General features: G+C 38.1%; 1 protein-coding gene across 1 annotated transcript; it reads left to right on the plus strand.

Moving 5' to 3' along the window:
• Nucleotides 1-6,785: 6,785 nt before the first annotated feature.
• Nucleotides 6,786-17,943, plus strand: myoc (myocilin). Its single transcript, XM_055185882.2, has 4 exons — nucleotides 6,786-7,486; nucleotides 12,248-12,307; nucleotides 12,455-12,544; nucleotides 14,599-17,943. The coding sequence occupies exons 1-4, from the start codon at nucleotides 7,048-7,050 to the stop codon at nucleotides 15,384-15,386; spliced, it is 1,377 nt and encodes a 458-aa protein (XP_055041857.2). The 5' UTR covers nucleotides 6,786-7,047; the 3' UTR covers nucleotides 15,387-17,943.
• The last annotated feature ends 213 nt before the right edge of the window (nucleotides 17,944-18,156 follow it).

Here is an 18,156-nt window from a genome sequence, read left to right on the forward strand (position 1 = left end):
TAATTTTTAATTTTCAACCCAGCGTTGGGTCAAAAAGGGACAAAATAATTTAACCCATGCTGGGGTGTTTTAACCCATTGTTGAGTCAAATATAAATATTTTCAAAATTAATGCAAGAATGGTTATTTATTTCCTTTTTAATGCATGTATGTTTCTACACACAAACTTGTTATTAGATATATTTTTTCTGGGTTAATTGTGTCCCAGCTGCTTGGCCCGTCCCTTTTTGAGTCAACACTGGGTTGTAACATTTCTGTCCATTCTGTCCTTACTTTTAACAAAGTAAAAGTTCAAACTTTTAATTTACATGTTTTACAATAACAAAGCAACAGGGGTTATGTTTTCATAATTCCACAAAGCCAGTCATAAGGGTACAATTTTTTGAAAATGAGATTTATACATTATATAATGTATGAAACGCATAAAAGCTGAATAAATAAGCTGTTAGGATAGGACAATATTTTTCCCAGATGCAAGGTTAAGTCCTTAGCAACACATATTACTACTAATAAATATTTTTTATATATTGACGGTACATTTACAAAATATCTTAATGGAACTTGATCTTTACTTAATATCCAAATGATTTTTTGGCATTAAAAAAGCTATAATTTTGACCCATACAATGTTTTGTTGGCTATTGCTACTCATGGCTGGTATGTGGTCCAGGGTCACATTTGTGATAAATACATGCAAAATGAAATGGCTTTAATTTATTTTATTACTCTGATTGATTTAAACTTTTCGACAACAAAATCAACTTTCAAAGTGATCAATATTATGTCTGTAGACCAAAGAAATTTTATTTTGTTAATCTCACATTCATGCTTAAAGAATGTGCTGGGCCAAATCTTTTTCTTTGCCTTGTCATTGTTTCTGTATGGTTTATTGAGTCTTGTTAAAGCACTATGTATTTTGTCTTTTATGTTAAAAATCAACTTCTTGGTTAGTGCTTAAAGGTTTAATCCAAACACCAGGAGTTGAACCCCTTTAGATCTGGTTTGATCCTCTCGTTTTACTCCTATTACATTCCTCACATTTCGCTTTGCTCTTTCATCTCGTTTTTATGCCTCTGTCTGTTCTTCTCATCTCAATCATGTGCTTTTGATTCCCAAGTGTTCACAGCAAACAGCTTTGCTAAGGCTGATATACCCTTCAAAAGATGTAGATGAAATACCGATGAGCCTCACTGTGTCCAAACTCTCCATTCCTAGTAAATTCTTATCATTTCCCATCGTTCTGTGACTCACCCACTTCCAGTATGAATGTATCAGGAATATCTATGAATAATAACTTGATTTTTTTACATTGCCACAATGCTAAATGTGGGTGGTTGGTAGAGCATTGCTACACTTTAAAAAAGGATAATTTTGCACCTTAAAGAGTACATATTAGTACTCAGAGAAACATATTGGTAGCAAATTTATATCTGTACCTAATGGTATATTAGGACCTTTTTAAAGGGTACTGCCAGTGACCATTATTTCTGACTGAAGACAGAAAAAAAAGTCTATTTTGTGCATGTTTGAATTAAATTGTTTGGAACATCAAATTCTTAAACACTTGTGTTACTAAGGGTTGATTTGTTCTGTTTTGCGTCAATAAATTCCCAATAAGCCTTCGAATATTAACACTATGAAAATACTCATTAAAGATGAAGTCTTCTGCTCTCTCCCTAGGCAATGTGTCTAAATCTGTTTATCCCAGTGATTTTGTCCGTATTCTGCAAGACAGGCAGATCACATGAATAAAGAGAGAGTTTATATTGGCACGGACAATAAACGCTAGAAATGTTTAATATGGATCTGCAGTTCTGAACTTGCTAAAATGCGTTCCTTACTCAGAAACAAATGTTCACACACATACACACCGGTTTGCTTTATTATACCTGCGTTGTTTTCATATAGAGCTAATGATATTTTCTTTATTCTAACTCTACTATTAAACCTAATCCCTCACAAAATCTTGTTGACAGTGTAAGACCATAAATCATTATCGGGAAGATTAATGAGAATTTTAAACTGTTTCAAACGACTTGGAAGGGTACTATTGAGAGGATATTTTAAAAACTGCTCCTTGCAAAAAGTCAAACCTGTACACACAAACAAACAAACACTGTTTGCTTTAAAATCTTTTAAAACAGATCTGAAACAAGCTTGTGGATGTATGGACAGTTCAGAAATCAAAAGTAATGAATGAAGCTTTACTTAATCCGCTTTTTGTACACATTCAGGCGACTTTTGTTACAGCTATTCGAAAAGAATGAATGTTTGACATAAAGGATTTATTTCATTTGCAAGTATGATCTTGTCTGCACAGAGCCATAAATCTGATGTGGTAACAGACACGAGAGATGAAAGGGTGAGAGCACCCAGTCCTGAAGAAAGGTCAAGAGGTCAAAAGTGGAGGTGTTGAAACCCAAAGACACTATCTATCTATGTATCTATTTATCTATCTCTCTGTCTATCTATCTATCTATATATCCATCCAACCATCCATATTTACTGTATGTATACATCCATCCAGATGGATCTATTTATAACTATAACATTTTATGTGTAAAATCTGGTGTTAAAAAATTGTCATATTCAACTTCCAAGCATATTTCTACCAAAAGATTGTAGCACAGCTGTTACATTTGTCTCCTTTTCTTTGAAATTATGCATTTACACGTTTTATGGCCCAAGGTTTTTTCCAAATACACATTGGGTTTATTGGATTAACTTTTAATATATACATCAAAAAGTGTAAATATCTTGCAATACTCCTTTAAACTTATATCAGGGTAACATTAGTTAACTTCAAATTCAAGGGCCTTTCAAGGACTTTCCAGGTGCAATACCCTCAAATTCAAGGACTAAATGTGGGAACACATTTCAAGTGAGATCAAGGTTACATCGTGTTACCTTTTAAGATACATTGTTACAGATTCCTTTCGAGGGAACTCACGCTGCATCACTGTGGTGAAACTTTGGGAACGCCTCCAGGGCATTTATATCCAACGGTGAGGCTTAACGACAAAGACAGGGTGACGTGAGAGCCAGGGAGTATATCGCTATCTGAAATATTGCCAAAGATGGGGTTACAGGGATGCAGGAAGTATTGCAAGGGAGATGCAGCGTCTCGTTCCCTTCTCAGGAAACAACAGTTACATACGTAACCCGAGACATTTTCATGTGTCAAACACAACTATGCAAAAAAGCATTTTGGTATGAATCAACATTCGCATACAGAAGATATAAGCATTTAAAGTGAACAGTTTAGCATGTGTGCTTAAAAAGTCTTGAATTGTTATGATATTATCCTACACTACACAGGAAATAATATGGATTTTTTTCCAGAAAACTTCTTGCATAAAATAGATTCAAGCACTTTCAATGACCTTTATCTATGTATGTATATTTTCAAAAACTTTGAATTATTTTTCCAGATTCACAAACTTTCAAGGATTTCAAGGACCCGTGGGAACCCTGTTATATGTAAAAAAAACAATTTGTGCGTGCGTGCGTGCGTGTGTGCAGTAGTTGCGTTTGCGTTTAGTAATGGGGCTTGTTATATAGTAGTATATTATTAGTAAATGTTTATATTAAAAATGCATGCACATAGATCCATCCTTTCCTCGAAAGTAGAAAAGTTTTTAACAGCTGTCAGATGCAGGGGAGACTGTTCCTGCCAAAAACGCAGAGCCAGTTCCTGCTGCTGTGAAGGTCATCACACCACTGATCTACTGGCTGTCCTTCAACGTGATGACCAACGACCACCGGCTGAACCAGTTTAATCCGCTTACCCGCTTCCTATCCCTACCGTGTTTATATATATAATTATACAACAGTTCTTTCTGGTTCTCGAATCTGATTGGCTAAGAGGCGTGCAATATTCTACTGATAACGGCACAGTAACCGCTTCACCTTTCGTATCATTCCGCCACCTAGTGAATAGAGGTCCTCTGAATTGAAAAACTGCAGGCACACACGGACACACACAACCACGCTGTTTTGAATCACTCTCCGTGTGTCTCATTAGTTCACTAGCTCGTAAATCAGTCTGTGAATCCCCAATCGGAAGTTATTATTCCATCAAAGATCAGCGCTCTTGGATGTTACGTTTAAGTTAATGGGAGTAATGTCTTGTGACATCGTGTGGACGTTTAACACTTGGAAAGAGGAATGTAAACACTCATTTTCTGGAGCTATATCTCTAATCAGAACGCGAAAACACCGTGGAACTGCAGGTAAGCACCGCAGCTTTTAAATGTGGACATTGATCATTTATTTAATCGTGACGTGACTATTAAAACATGTTATGAGATATCGCCACTGGTATATTTATAAACAGCATGCAAAAACATCTCTCTGACACTTATAAAAAACAGTTTTATATAGTACTGACAAGAACGAAGTCTAATAATAACCGAGTGCTCGTATCGCGTTAAGATGAAATGGTAAACCAATAGAAACATTATAGAAGTTTAGTTTTATTAACTTTTACCTCCCGCCAAAACAATAACAACACAAAAGACACTAAATATGAATAAGAAAACAAGTAATAGTTTTATCATGACACCAAATACTGCTGATTTGATCTCATTTTGACCATCAAAAACAAACAACGCCAACATGAGAGCCAGGGAATCCCTGTCAGAGATGTAGCCCAGAGAGGGCGGTGGTCAGCGGGGCGAGTGAACACTGACATCCGCTCATGCTTTGGTTCTCATACATACCGAATCTCACTAAGCAATTGTTCAAACAGGCGCTATCTTTACTAATCGACTTAAGATTTAAATATAATACATATATATTCTCGACTGAACTAATCTTAAAACTACACTTTGTGAACAATAAACGTTAATATAAAGAAACGCCTATCTGTCCATTGAGTTATTATGAGGTTCAAAGCAGCCGAAAGTGTTACCTGTCATTCTGGCCGCCCTTAAATCCGTGGCGGAAGAAGTAGTTCTCAAACAAAGAGGCTTTTAAAATAACTCCGTTGTTGTTTTCTAGTTTTCGTTTTTCAAACGTGTGCCGTCGAACTGTTGTATAAAAGCAATATCGCTCTCGGAGTCGTGTGATATAGCTCTATATCATCACTCCTACTCGAGCGATATTGCTTAAATATATATTAAGGTCTCCCCAGGGTTTTTGTCCTTCTAGGAGTTTTTCCCACTTGGTTTTTCTCGTCCCCGGGAGAGTCGGCCAACTTTGGCTTAACTTAGCACTTTACTGTATACTTTACATTATTACTACGCTTGCTTGTACGGTTTATCCTTAGCCCTATATTCTACCTCTTATATTATCTATTGATTTTCTGTGTTTTCCCCTACATCTACTCATGTAAAGTTGCTTTGAAACAATTAACAATTGTGAAAAGCACTATATAAATAAAATTGAATTGACTTTGTTCATTCTGATTCACCAGTTAAGGTCAGAACCTGGTGGTTGAGAGCAGCGCAAAACTGGAGAACTGAGGAAGAAATTCAGGCTCATGAACAGAAACAAAATTAATGGCCAGGAAGTTAGTTAGTTAGAAAGATTCCACTAATCAGGGCAAACATATCATATATAAAAAAGTGAAAGAGAGAGAGAGAGTGAGAGAAAAATAGGGAGGGTAAAGGTACAGATATGTGCGTATTATAGCATAACAGCAACAGATGCTCATTAGATCATTAGATTTGTAATAATGCAATAACAACATTCCCCTTATTTGAGTCAGATTCTAACCCCTTTACTGAAACTCTGCACGTAAACCAACACCATGAAACCAATCCAAATTTACCCCCTCTTAGCAGTGTCTTGGATATCCCACAGCGAGATCCCCTGGCAGTGAATCTATTGCAGCAAACCGATACACCACAACACCCAAATTAGAAAGCAGAGAGAGGTATGCACCCCTCAGTGGTTACCTTCCGAAACACACACACACACACGCATGTTTCTCATACTATCTAAATATGGACCTGCCATTGACGTTGTTTGTTTTATTAAAATAATTATGTTATTTTGACAAATTTTACAAACTTTGTGCCGTTTCAAAAGATTTTTTTTGTAAAATTGATAAACATTCCTTTACAGGAATTTGTTTTCAAGCATTTAACATTTAGCGTAAACATGAGGACACTAATAATGTAAAAAATCAACATGAGGTTGAATGTTGTTTAAGTTTGATGACTTTTAAAGCAACACTAAAGAGTTTTTGCTCTTTGCTCCCCCTACAGGTTGGAAGCGGAATTGTCCATTACCACTGTCGTAAATAATTTAGCCTACTGCAGCAAAGCTGGCTCTGATTGGATTGTAGGTCTGCCATAAAGCAAGTTTTTGTAGTTTTTCACTCGATCTACAGGACCGCGACCCGACGGTTGGAAACTTCTTTAGTGCGGTTTTGGCCAATAGAGGGCTGCAAAGCGAATGTGAACGTGCTGTTAACACTGTTTCGAGTGGATGAATGACTGAAACTATTTTGGAAACGTTATTTTTAAGGTAAAAAACTCTTTAGTGTTGCTTTAACAGAACTGGTTTAACATAATTGTCACAAAGTCCTTAGGTCCATTAAATAACATTTAAGTCCTGTGTTCACCTGTGGCCGTTATGCATTCCTTCACACAAAGCAAAACAAATCTCTCCCAAATCATCCCACACATGCTCTCTAAAATGTGGAGGTGTAGGACGATCTCTGGAATGATCTTTTTGTTTGTAAGGGCGAATCCCTACAGCCCAAAGCATCCTGACCCTCCCACAGTCCCCGTTTCAACCTCTCCCTCCCTCCCTCTCCTCCTGACTGTATAAATAGGTCTCAGTGTAACGTGCCCAGACTCAGACAAACTAACTTCAGACTTGAAGACACAATCAAACATATCAACCACCAAAGCAAGAAGCAGAGAAGAAAAGATCAAAAGAAATCGACTAAACAGACTCGGGTTAGAAAGGTCATCAAAGGAATGCCAAAGAAGTGAGCGGCTCTGGTTACGCTTGTTAGGTGCACGGGAAGGACCAGATTAGTGCTGGTGAAAAAGAGGTAGACATCAGTCAACAGTAACACGGTCAAAGAAACAACATGTGGTTTTTGGCAATATTGTGCGTTTCCTCCCTGCTGATGGGCACCCAGGCTCAGAGCAGTGCTAGTTTTCACCGGGGAAATGACCGTAGTGGCCGTTGTCAGTACAGTTTCACGGTGGACAGTCCCTCTGAAGCCAGCTGTCCATCAATGGGATCGAGCCCCGAGATGGAGTCCCTAAAGTCTCGCATGGGGATCCTGGAGGCGCTGGTCAACCGCCTGGCCGGAGGGGAAGCCGTGCCGGACTTCTCCGAAAGATCTGGCCTCCAGGATGCATACAACCAGGCAATGCAAGAGAACGCTCTGCTCAAAAGAGACAAGCAAAGACTGGACACACAGGTCCAGGATCTACAGAAGCAGGTGGAAGAGCTGAGAAACAAACCCTGCACGCCTCCTCCCAGAGTGCCCGTGAATAACAACATGCGCAGACTGGGACCAGGTGAGTACTGATCATCAAACTGAATGTGGATTATACACTCTCAAAAAAAAGGTACATGAATGGACAAAAGTTGTCACTGGGGCGGTACCTTTTACATATTGGTACCAAGGTACAAATCTGTACCTTAATGTTATTAAAATGAACTGTCTAGTGACAAAAACTTGTGTACCTTTTTTCTGAGAGTGAAGGATGAAAAAAAAATGGGTAGGACAATGGTGCAATATAATGTCAACTATCTTAAAATATAAACTTTTGATGTTTACGTCTATAATGAAGTAAGGAAAAAATGTCAGAAAAATAATCAAGTATGCTGTCGCTGGGGCAGTACCCTTTAAAAAGGTCTTGAAATGTATCATTAGGTATTGATATGTATACATTTGGTACCAATATGTACCTCTGGGGTACTAAAACAAACTCTATAGGTGCAAAGGGGTACTTTTTGAAAGCGTACAGTTCCACTACATTTTACAATATCTATCTTTTTTTTTAAGTTTTTTAAGTGTGGTGTTGCTGTGGTTACATCCCCAGAACTTTTTTTAAGCGCCACACAAAAACTTATGTTTAGTAAAACAGAAAATATCATTGCACATTCGGATAAAGTGCACAAAATCACTCTTCCATCCTTTCAGTCGCATCCCTCACAACATGAAAATCAAACCACTTATAAAACTAATCTTTTTCATGTAAACTTGACAGATGTTGAATGCCTATAAAAACAGGTGCTGTCTCTGTTGAAACTTTGTAAACTGAACGTAACTTATATGAGCACTCCTCCCTTAGATGCATCATTCTGTTTTTTTCCTCACTTTAATAAAACCGCACGGATAAAAACATCTGCTTTATGCCTAAATGTAAATGCAATGTAAATAATTTCAATGTGCCTCGTATATTTGTATACTAAAACTGTTTAAAGTGGTTTGTTTTTCATTTAGTGTAATTAGGAGCATCTGATCCAAATGTCACAACAAGTTATTTGTAACTATCTCTAGTTTACTGTATTCTGTCTGTTTGCAATAATAAGTCAATCCTGAAGTTTTTTCTGTGATTTCACACATTGAAGCCCTTACAGTTAGTGGTCAGTTTTTGTGTGGTGTTACTTGTAAACAGGTGAAGAGGGAACACTTGGGTCTACCGAGAAGCAATGGCACAGTTAAACAGACCCTTACTGTCTCTGTGTGTATTTTTTCACAATTATACCTGCATGCACTCCTAAAAATAAAGGCTGTTTATTGGGCTGTATGGTTTCATAAAGGACCTTTAACGCACAAAAAGCTCCACAGACTATAAAAAGGAAAGGAAGGCTGAAAGGTACATATTGGTACCATAATGCAACCTTTTAAACTGGGTACTGTCCCAGTGACAGCTTTTGTTCCTATTCTTTGAGAGTTGACACTATGGCAGAGTATGATTCATGCCTTCATTGCTGTATGTATGCAGGTGAGCAGATCTGACAATCGTGTTGCTTTTGGTAAATTAGTGATAAAACCAAAACTTCTTTGAGAGATCCTCCTGTCTGTCATAGTCTAAAAGAGTGGGGTAACATGAGAAATAGACACGTGAGGGTGTTGGGTTTGAACCACAGAGGTGATTAAACATAAGTACTAACACTCAGCAGTAAAATCTCTATGACAACTCCCAGCAGACCACACTGACTGAGGAGGGGTAGAGGTCAGGATTAACTTCCTGCTTAGGGGTTTAGTGCAGGTTTACATTCAGTAAGTTTAAAACATGCCCTGGTTAAGTATTATTATATTTTAAAAAATACAATAACCCATAAGGCAAAAATACATTTTAAATAAATTTTAAATATATGCTAAATACATTGGGTAGAAAGTAATGCTCAGTTAAATATATTTTGTTAGTTTTAACCTTTATATATCAACATATATTTCAAAATGTATTTCAAGTGAATGCAAATATATTTCTAATTTTACATCCCATATGGCAAAAATAATTTTTTCCTGAATATATTTTAAATAAAGTTAATTTTATTAAGTATATTTTTGAAGTTGAAAATATATTTAATTTAAACCTTTTTAAAACTGTTATGTTTACAGGTTCATAACATAAACAAAGTTTTTCTTCCAATACGACGGACGTGAATATATTTCCTTGGATTTAAATATATGGAGGGCTAAATATTTTTTTAATGTTTTACAATTTATTTACAAAAAATGGCCAAAAAATATATTGGTGAAAAAAAATACATTTCAGCAAATATATTTTAGGCCAATTTTTTTATATTTTGAAATATAATTTAAATATAATTTAAAATATATATATATATATTTTTAATCACCCTGAAGGGATTTATTTTAAGATAACAACCAGCTGCCTGTACATTATCACACTTGTTACACAACTACTTAAGTAAGTATGAATATGAAATAACATTTATTTGTAAGAAATGTAAACTTTGTGCAAGGAAAAAACATTACAGATCCGCTTTAAGCCAAGACACAATTAGCAATTTGAATCAATCATTTGTCAATTTAATCACATAACTGATAGTAATTATGCATATTTGTATAAAAATTTAACTGCACTTGTGAATCGCGGTACCCGGATGACCATGTGTAGTTTAAATTAATTGTAAATTCAGGTTAAGTAAACTTAAAAATTCACCCAAAAAAAACCAAACCGCGAACCTGAAAGTAAATGGGGTCCATAAACGGTTTGGTTACAAACATTTCTCAAAATATCTTTCTTTGTGGTCATCATAACAAAGAAATGTATAAAGGTTTGTAACAACATAAGAGAGAATAAATGACAACAGAAGTATCATTTTTAGGTGAACTAAACTTTTAAGTGCAACAAGGAATTCTTACAGTGTGGGAATGATAAACCTTGGAATGTTGTGACCTGCCAATCAGAATCAAGCATTTCAGAGTGCAATGTAATAATATTTAGTGAACATTATTGTCATTCAATCATATTAAAGCAAAAATGGTCATTCCATAATTCACCATGCCATATTCAAAATATAGCAAGACCTCTTGTATCTATTAAATCAGTCAGGGCTGCTTCCATACTAAATCCACCTAAAAACTGCACTATTTTGATCATGTTTGGCATATGTTTTGAGTTTCTTTCCACACCTGTGCTCAGCGCCCTGGTTCCTCACATCTGCACCATACATCATGTAAAAAAAAACAGGAAACAAAGCATGTAGGTCTGCTTGCGAAGAAAGACGGGCTCAGCATCTTCAAGAGCCTTTGAGAATAGAAAGAAAAACAACTCATTTGTCTTGTACATTCTCACCCTCTTGGATCAAGGTGAAAGTGTTTTCCTTTCCGATTCACAGTCCTTTATAACAAAAACATCCTACTTTGCAAATACATACAATAAAACCTAAACCTACAAGAACTAGTTACATTTACTCGCAGTAGCTACAACTGTATCATTATTAATGCAGGAAAGAAGAAATTACAGCTGTTAAATAAAAAATAAAGACTTTGTTTGTTAAATAAAAGTACAAATTGAGAGTTGGGTTCAGGCATATGGATGTTGTCAGTATCACCTCATTAAATATAAATGGGATACAGAAGTTCTACTCCCAATTTGTTGCCCGCCTCTGGAGATCTTCCTGAAATGTTTACGCAGATGTTTGCGAAAGAAAAAGGAATCGTAATAAGAATTGGCAGTTACTTTATAAACTCATGTTGCAAGACCCAAAACCATCCGAAGAGTAAAACAAAGACTCAAGTCTCAAGATTTTAATTGCAAAAAGACCCTTGCGAATAATTTAGCCTGTTACACGCAACCAGCTGCTTCAGACCAGAGGTTCTGCCCGCTCACTCCGATATCCACACGCAAATAAACTTTAGGAATGACACGCGATTGTTGTTAAGGTGAGCATGCGTTGATTATAGGGGATCGCGTATAGTGCACAACAGATCCTACCACTGCAAGTCTGAGCAAGAAACCATCAGTGCCATCTAAAGTCAAAGCAACCAATCAACGTCAGACTCCAGATGTCCATGTTACAATGTGTAATCTTTGCCTATTATGAAAGGCCGTAAACATGTCCGCACCCGATCATCTATTAATGGTAATGTGCCAGCACGGTTTGTCATTGAGAATGACTGAGGCGGTTTAGCTGTTGGGCAATAAAATGGCACAGACAAACAAAGTAGCAGATTGAGGATAATGTGAGTGTGAGTCGAAAGCTGACATATCGAAACTCTTAACTAAACATAGGTTGAGATAGGTAGTAAGAAATATTTAATGGTTGTGAAAATGTGTGCTGTGTTGGAGTCTCGGTTTGGGATGAGTAACAGGAGGTCCGGGGTCTATGTGACAGCTGGGAATCTACTCAGAGCTGTTTATTTCCTCCTGTTGGATTCCTGACTGCCAGTCCCCCAAAACCATGTCCCTCTCGGGCAACCAAGATACCAAAGAATCAATACCAGGAGAGCTCAGTAAATAAGTTTGTTATACTTGAAATCTATACTTCTGTTATGGAATATTCAGCTCAATTAAGAGTCAAGTGACACAATGCACTGTCAATAAAAGGTCCCTAGCTGTCACTGGGGTGGTACCCTTTCAAAAAGTACTCCTTTGCACCTAAAGAGTCCATACCTCAGAGTATACCTACATGTACCTAAATGGTATATAGGAGGACTTTTCAAAGGGTATTGAAATAGTGACAACTTGGGACATTTTTTTTTCTGAAGTGTGGGCTCTCATTCTAATGGGTTTATTGTCACTTGCAGTCCACATAATAAGATAAATAAAGCTGTTTGTTTCTTTGCCTATCAGGACCCTCTCCCCTTGCATCCAGACCAGGGAATACACAAGGAGACACCGTCAGTTTACCAGGTAAATGGGAACACACACAAAGATATATATATATATTTTGCTATGTCATTGTCATGGGTTGTTCTGATAGTAACAAACGTAGCCCTCAACAACTTTGTGTGCACATCTCAATTGAGTTATTTCTGACTAACTGCTCTGCTCTATTAGATCCTGGTTGGCGTCCAAGATATCAGGAGCTGACAGCCGTGGTGACTGAAGTTTCTGCACCGAATCTGGAAGGTCCAGCGGACATCAAAGGTAAATGTTACACCTTTAAGGCCCACATATAGGCCCTGTCCCAAATGGCACACTCCGGACTTGTGGACTTCCCCAGAGCCACACTTTGATGACATGATGTAGTGCAGACTTTAGGGACTTTGGACGCGAGTCCACGAGGGTGCACGGGAGTTGTATTTTGGGACAGACTCGAGCGTCACGCCGGAAATAGGAAGAGAAGTTGACAATCAGTGTAAACTCCTCCCATCCGTTGTCTTGAGTGCTCTTTCGCAAGGACTTCGGGGTTGGTAAAGCACGTGGAGCCTCCAGCAATGCGGGCTTCGCCAAAGAGTGCATTAAGGGTGCAAAGGGGGTGCTGATGAGCACACTTCAAAGCGTAAAAATGACAGATGGGACACCCTACAGCAGGGTTCTCCAAATCTTACCCTGGAGGGCCGGAGCACTGCAGAGTTTAGCTCCAACCCTGATCAAACACACCCTGAGCAAGCTAATCAAGGTCTTCATGATCACTCGAAAATCACAGGTGGGTAAGTTTGATTAGGGTTGGACCTAAACTCTGCAGTGCTCCGGCCTTCCAGGGTAAGATTTGGGGAACCCTGCCCTACAGACTTGTAGACTAAGTGAGCACGTGCAATTTAAGGCCACGAGACCGAAAGTTCACATGAAGTGCGCCATATGGGACAGGACCATAGACGGATTTAGCAGTAACAACATAAACAAATGGGTTTTGTGGAACAAATATAACTTCCAGTAAACTTCCACAAAGAATCAATAGCAATAGAGTCCTTTAAGAGTAGGTTATTTCTAATAAAAAGCAAAATAAATAACAAGTAAATTACCTTAGTTCAAATCATAGCTAAAGCATATCGAAAACTACACTGAGCTACATTGTTAACTACAGATCAGCTCCCAAACCTCCCTTCACATAGCAGTAATCCATGATCGCCATTTCCCCTCGTCTTTAGAAAAATGAAAACATTTGTTATTTTCGACGAGGTATTTGTTCCAGAGTTCAGTTTAGCCACTAGCTAGACCATTACACAAACAGAGACAGGAAGTTAAGTTTGTGGGGCTAAAGAGCGTGCATACATTATTTAATCTTGTTTGCGTAATCTGCTCATGGCACAAACGTTTAATTAGGACAAACCAAATTTTTCGTTTTGGTGTAATACGATTCCAGAGTTATGGGGGCCAGAGGGGGAAACCCCAAGAACCCCCCTTGGCAAGTTGGGGCATTTCAAATTGGGGCGCTTTATTAGGTTGTGATCATCCTTAAAGTCGCCATGAAATGGAAGTAGCGATTGTCTTATTTTTCCTGTGGTAACATCCGAGTGAAACAACTTTTGCTATGAAAAAAAGGTATGGCTGGGCTTGAATTCGTCCAAAGAAAACTGATTGGATTGTTTGAAGTTGGGTAATGTTGCTAATTGCTGCGATCTTTTCTCGGGCCAAAGAGCCACAATGAGGTACATGTCCTCCATCATACCCCATACTATCAAATGGACTGTCAAAACAAGTTTACATTTAACATTTAGGTGCCTCAAGAAATGATACCATGCACGTAGCTTTCATTCCTGCTGACAGCACTAACGCAAATACTGCTATTTTTACAGATGAGTCTAAAATAATCCGGTTTAAAAAAGGAGTCGTGTAAGTTTAGCAAGGCGCCAAAATGGTAACGCTGATTACTTGATACTATCATGTTGCTTAACAAAGACCGCAAGTTTCAGGGGTTTCCAGACAAGTCTTTTAAATCCTGCCAAGTATCCCCTAACCCTGCACCTATCTCTTACAGCATATTTTAAGAAAGAGCAAGTTTGCCTCTTATGTTCACTAGAGGGGATAGTACAAGATGTCCTCTCTTCCTCCATTAAACACATTTAGCACATTTTAGTTTGTTAAGGTCCAATTTCAACCTTTTAATATCAATTGAGTAAGGTCATTTCAAAGATTGAAATCTAACATTTTAATGCTCCTAATCTCATAATTAGATTATGAGACTTTAGCCTGGATTGCACAGGCAGGGTCACCGTTTATAGCTGGTTTCCATAGTATGCAACATTTTGTTTCCTCAGGTTGTGGTGACCTTGTGTGGGTAAGCGAACCTGAGACGCATCGCAAGGCTGATACTATTGCTGGTAAGTATGGTGTCTGGATGCAAGACCCAGCAGCCAAAGAACCTTACGATTCTGAGATGGTATGGCGCATCGACGCAGTGGGCTCTGAAGTCCGTCAACTCTTCGGGTATGAAAACATGGACCAGCTGGCACGTGGTTTTCCCACTAAAGTCCTCCTTCTGCCAGAGGCTGTGGAGAGCACGGGTGCCACCATGTACGAAGGGTCCTTGTATTACCAACGCAGACTCAGCCGCACACTCCTAAGGTACGATCTACACTCCGAAAGCATCGCAGCACGTCGTGATCTTCCCCATGCTGGCTTCCACGGACAATTCCCTTACTCCTGGGGGGGCTACACGGACATTGACCTGGCAGTAGACGAAAATGGGCTCTGGGCCATCTACAGCACCAGCAAAGCCAAGGGCGCCATTGTGATCTCCCAGCTGGACCCTCACACTCTGGAGGTGAAGGGGACGTGGGAGACTAAGATCCGCAAGTCAACGGTCGCTAATGCTTTTATGATTTGTGGCAAGCTGTACACGATCGCTAGTTACACCACACCAAACACTACCATAAATTACATGTACGACACTGCAACCAGCGAGGGTAAAGCGATTTCAGTTCCCTTCAAAAACCGCTATCGCTACAACAGCATGGTGGACTACAACCGGGTCCACAGGAAGCTGTATGCTTGGGATAACTATTACATTGTATCTTATAATGTGAGGCTAGGCAAGCAGGAGTAAAGCGCAGAGATCAGATTACATTTTCTATATTGCCATGCTTCTAGAAGCGTTTTGTGATGTTTTACCAATCAGGAAAATAGCTATATATTCATGGATAAAAAAGACAATTTCACGTTTGAAAAACATATTAGGCAGGTTCATACAGAAATAATGATGATGTTGGTAATATTTTCCTGATAACATTAAATCACAAAACACCTGTTTATGACCGTTCTTGGTAATGTAGAAAAAGCATACAGACACAATACCGAGTGACTGCTTTTATTTACGTTATTAAATGAATTTATATTTTTGTATATTTGTCTGTGATGCTCGTAGTGATGAAAATGCCTTAAAGGTCACCTAATATTTTATTTGTTGTTTGAACATAATTGGGTATCGTATGTGTGTGTACACAACCAATCTGCCCACTCCATTATTTTTAAAAAATCCCCATAATACCTCAACAGTCTCATGGGACAAGCATTTACTTATCAAACTGACATCACTTTGCGCAGGCCCCACCCACAACTTTTCAAAGACCACAGTTGGGTCATAATTTGTATTTTAAATCACCTTTACATAATTCATTACAGCACATTCATTATGAACAATGAAGTAAAGTGATTGTCTTATTAAAAATTGCGTATGTTTATGATATAAAAAACAATAGAGGGTATGCATTGACATCACTTTTCCACGTGGCCACGCCGGAGCTCTCCCTGTTAATGGGCAAACATTCAACAAAATGGCTGCAAAAACGACAGTAAAACTGACTATTATCAGCTTAAATTTAATTTAGTTAGCCTTAACAGTGATCCTAACCATAGATGTGTATAAAGGCTAGATGTCTCGCCCGCGCTGCTGGCCAATTGAGTGGAACGTCCGCATTTGGCGGCCATCTTGCCACGGGGTGCTCGCTCACTCGTGGCATTGAGTTTTAATGGTGCAGGTGCTTTTGGATGACCATAACTTGCTTAATTTTCTACCGATTTTCAAACGGTTTCGTTTGCTATAAACGTCAAAGATGTACCTATGACACTAAATACTTGAAACTAAAACAAAAAAATCATGAAACATGTTAAAGCATCCAGAATTATAGCCACGTTAATAACGTTTGTAAGAAACCAACCCGTATGAAAATTGGTAGAAAATTGGGCAGGTTGTGGTCATTTAAAAGTGCATGCATCATTCAAACACAATGCTGCGAGTGCCCGCGCCCTGTGGTGGGATGGCCGCCAGGTGATGACGTTAGAGACTCCGCCGTAACCATCTAGCCTTTATACATATGACCCTAACAACTTGCCAAACAACCAGTAGTCTGTGGATATTGGCATATGGCAAGATTGCTTTTCCTGACTTATATGTTTGTCTTTCCTAACACTATTAAACCACCCCACCTTTGTAGAACATAAGTCTCATCATAATGATGTTTTTAATGAAGGCTCACTGACAAAACTTTGCCATTACACAGAATAAGAGTATTCATTTGGTGTATTTTTATAGGATTTTTTTATCCCAAAATTTTACATACCTGACATATGGCTACTGCTACTGATTTACTTCTCCTTTGTGTGGCAAAACATTCAAAAAAATGGCTGACTGTTCTGGCGACGGCCGCGAAAATGTCAGTATAACTGACAATTACCGGCAAAAATTAAATTTAGTTGCACTTGATAGTGATCCTATAACTTGTCAACCGACCTGTGGTCAGTGGACGTTGGCATGGACGATCAATTTACTTCTCCTTTCGGTGTTTCTTGGCAGTCTGTATAACGATAGCTCCGAATTCTTGTTAAATCTGTTAGTATCGCACAACAACTTTTTCCAATTTAGACGCTTTTTTTCCTGATTTTACACTGTACACAAATTTTGCCGCTGTTGTCACTCAGTTGGCGTAACCGGAGTCACTTTCGCCGAAGGTGACGTCATGGGGCAGAAAGCAGCAAGTAATTTGCATTTAAAGCGACACACCTCAAAACCAAAACAGCGCATTTTCTTCAAAACCAAAATTGGTCTAAAGGTATTTGGACCTGAATTTTTACAGACACGTTCAGGGAAAACCTGAGACTATTACATTTTGAAAATTTGCCATATCAGGTGACTTTTAAGGTTTAATTCCTTTGACCAACAAATTCCAAAATGGATAAACTATCTAGTCATGTATCATGATGACAGGTTTAAGATGAAATGAGGTCACATCTTCTTTCTCAGTGGATGTGTCCGTTTAATGTTTTAATAGAGAAACTATTTTTCTACCTTTGTAAGTAATGTCTCGTTTTTTGTGTTCACAGCACTGAATAGATTCAAAAAATATAATGGCACATAAGACTGCCTTAACTGATAGATTGTAAAAAGAGGAAGACAATTTGTGTGCAACTTTTACATTATTTCTTGTGTAAATGCTCAAATCCTAAACTCTGTACACAAAGTTAATGTTCACTGTTGTCTTTTTGAATTTGCATTTTAAAACATAGTCATGTGCTGCTTGAGATGCTAAGAGCTGGGATCTTGTAGCTACAGAAGTGTATTAACTTATATGCAGATACGTAAGATAAATAAAGAAAATTGAAGTCAAGCTTTGTGATGTTTATGAAATTTTAAAACTCGATTCAATAAATGTTTTTATGCATGCACAGCACTGAAGTGAATGCGAAGACATTACGGGCCAATGGCTGAAACTCAAAACATCTGTTTTAATCCACTAGCTTTGAAACATTTATTGCATCACTTCATAAAGAATTTGCTAAATGAATAAATAAGCAAACACAAACCATCAAAATATTGCACA

Source organism: Misgurnus anguillicaudatus, chromosome 18, assembly GCF_027580225.2.
Source record: "Misgurnus anguillicaudatus chromosome 18, ASM2758022v2, whole genome shotgun sequence".
Lineage (NCBI taxonomy): Eukaryota > Metazoa > Chordata > Actinopteri > Cypriniformes > Cobitidae > Misgurnus > Misgurnus anguillicaudatus.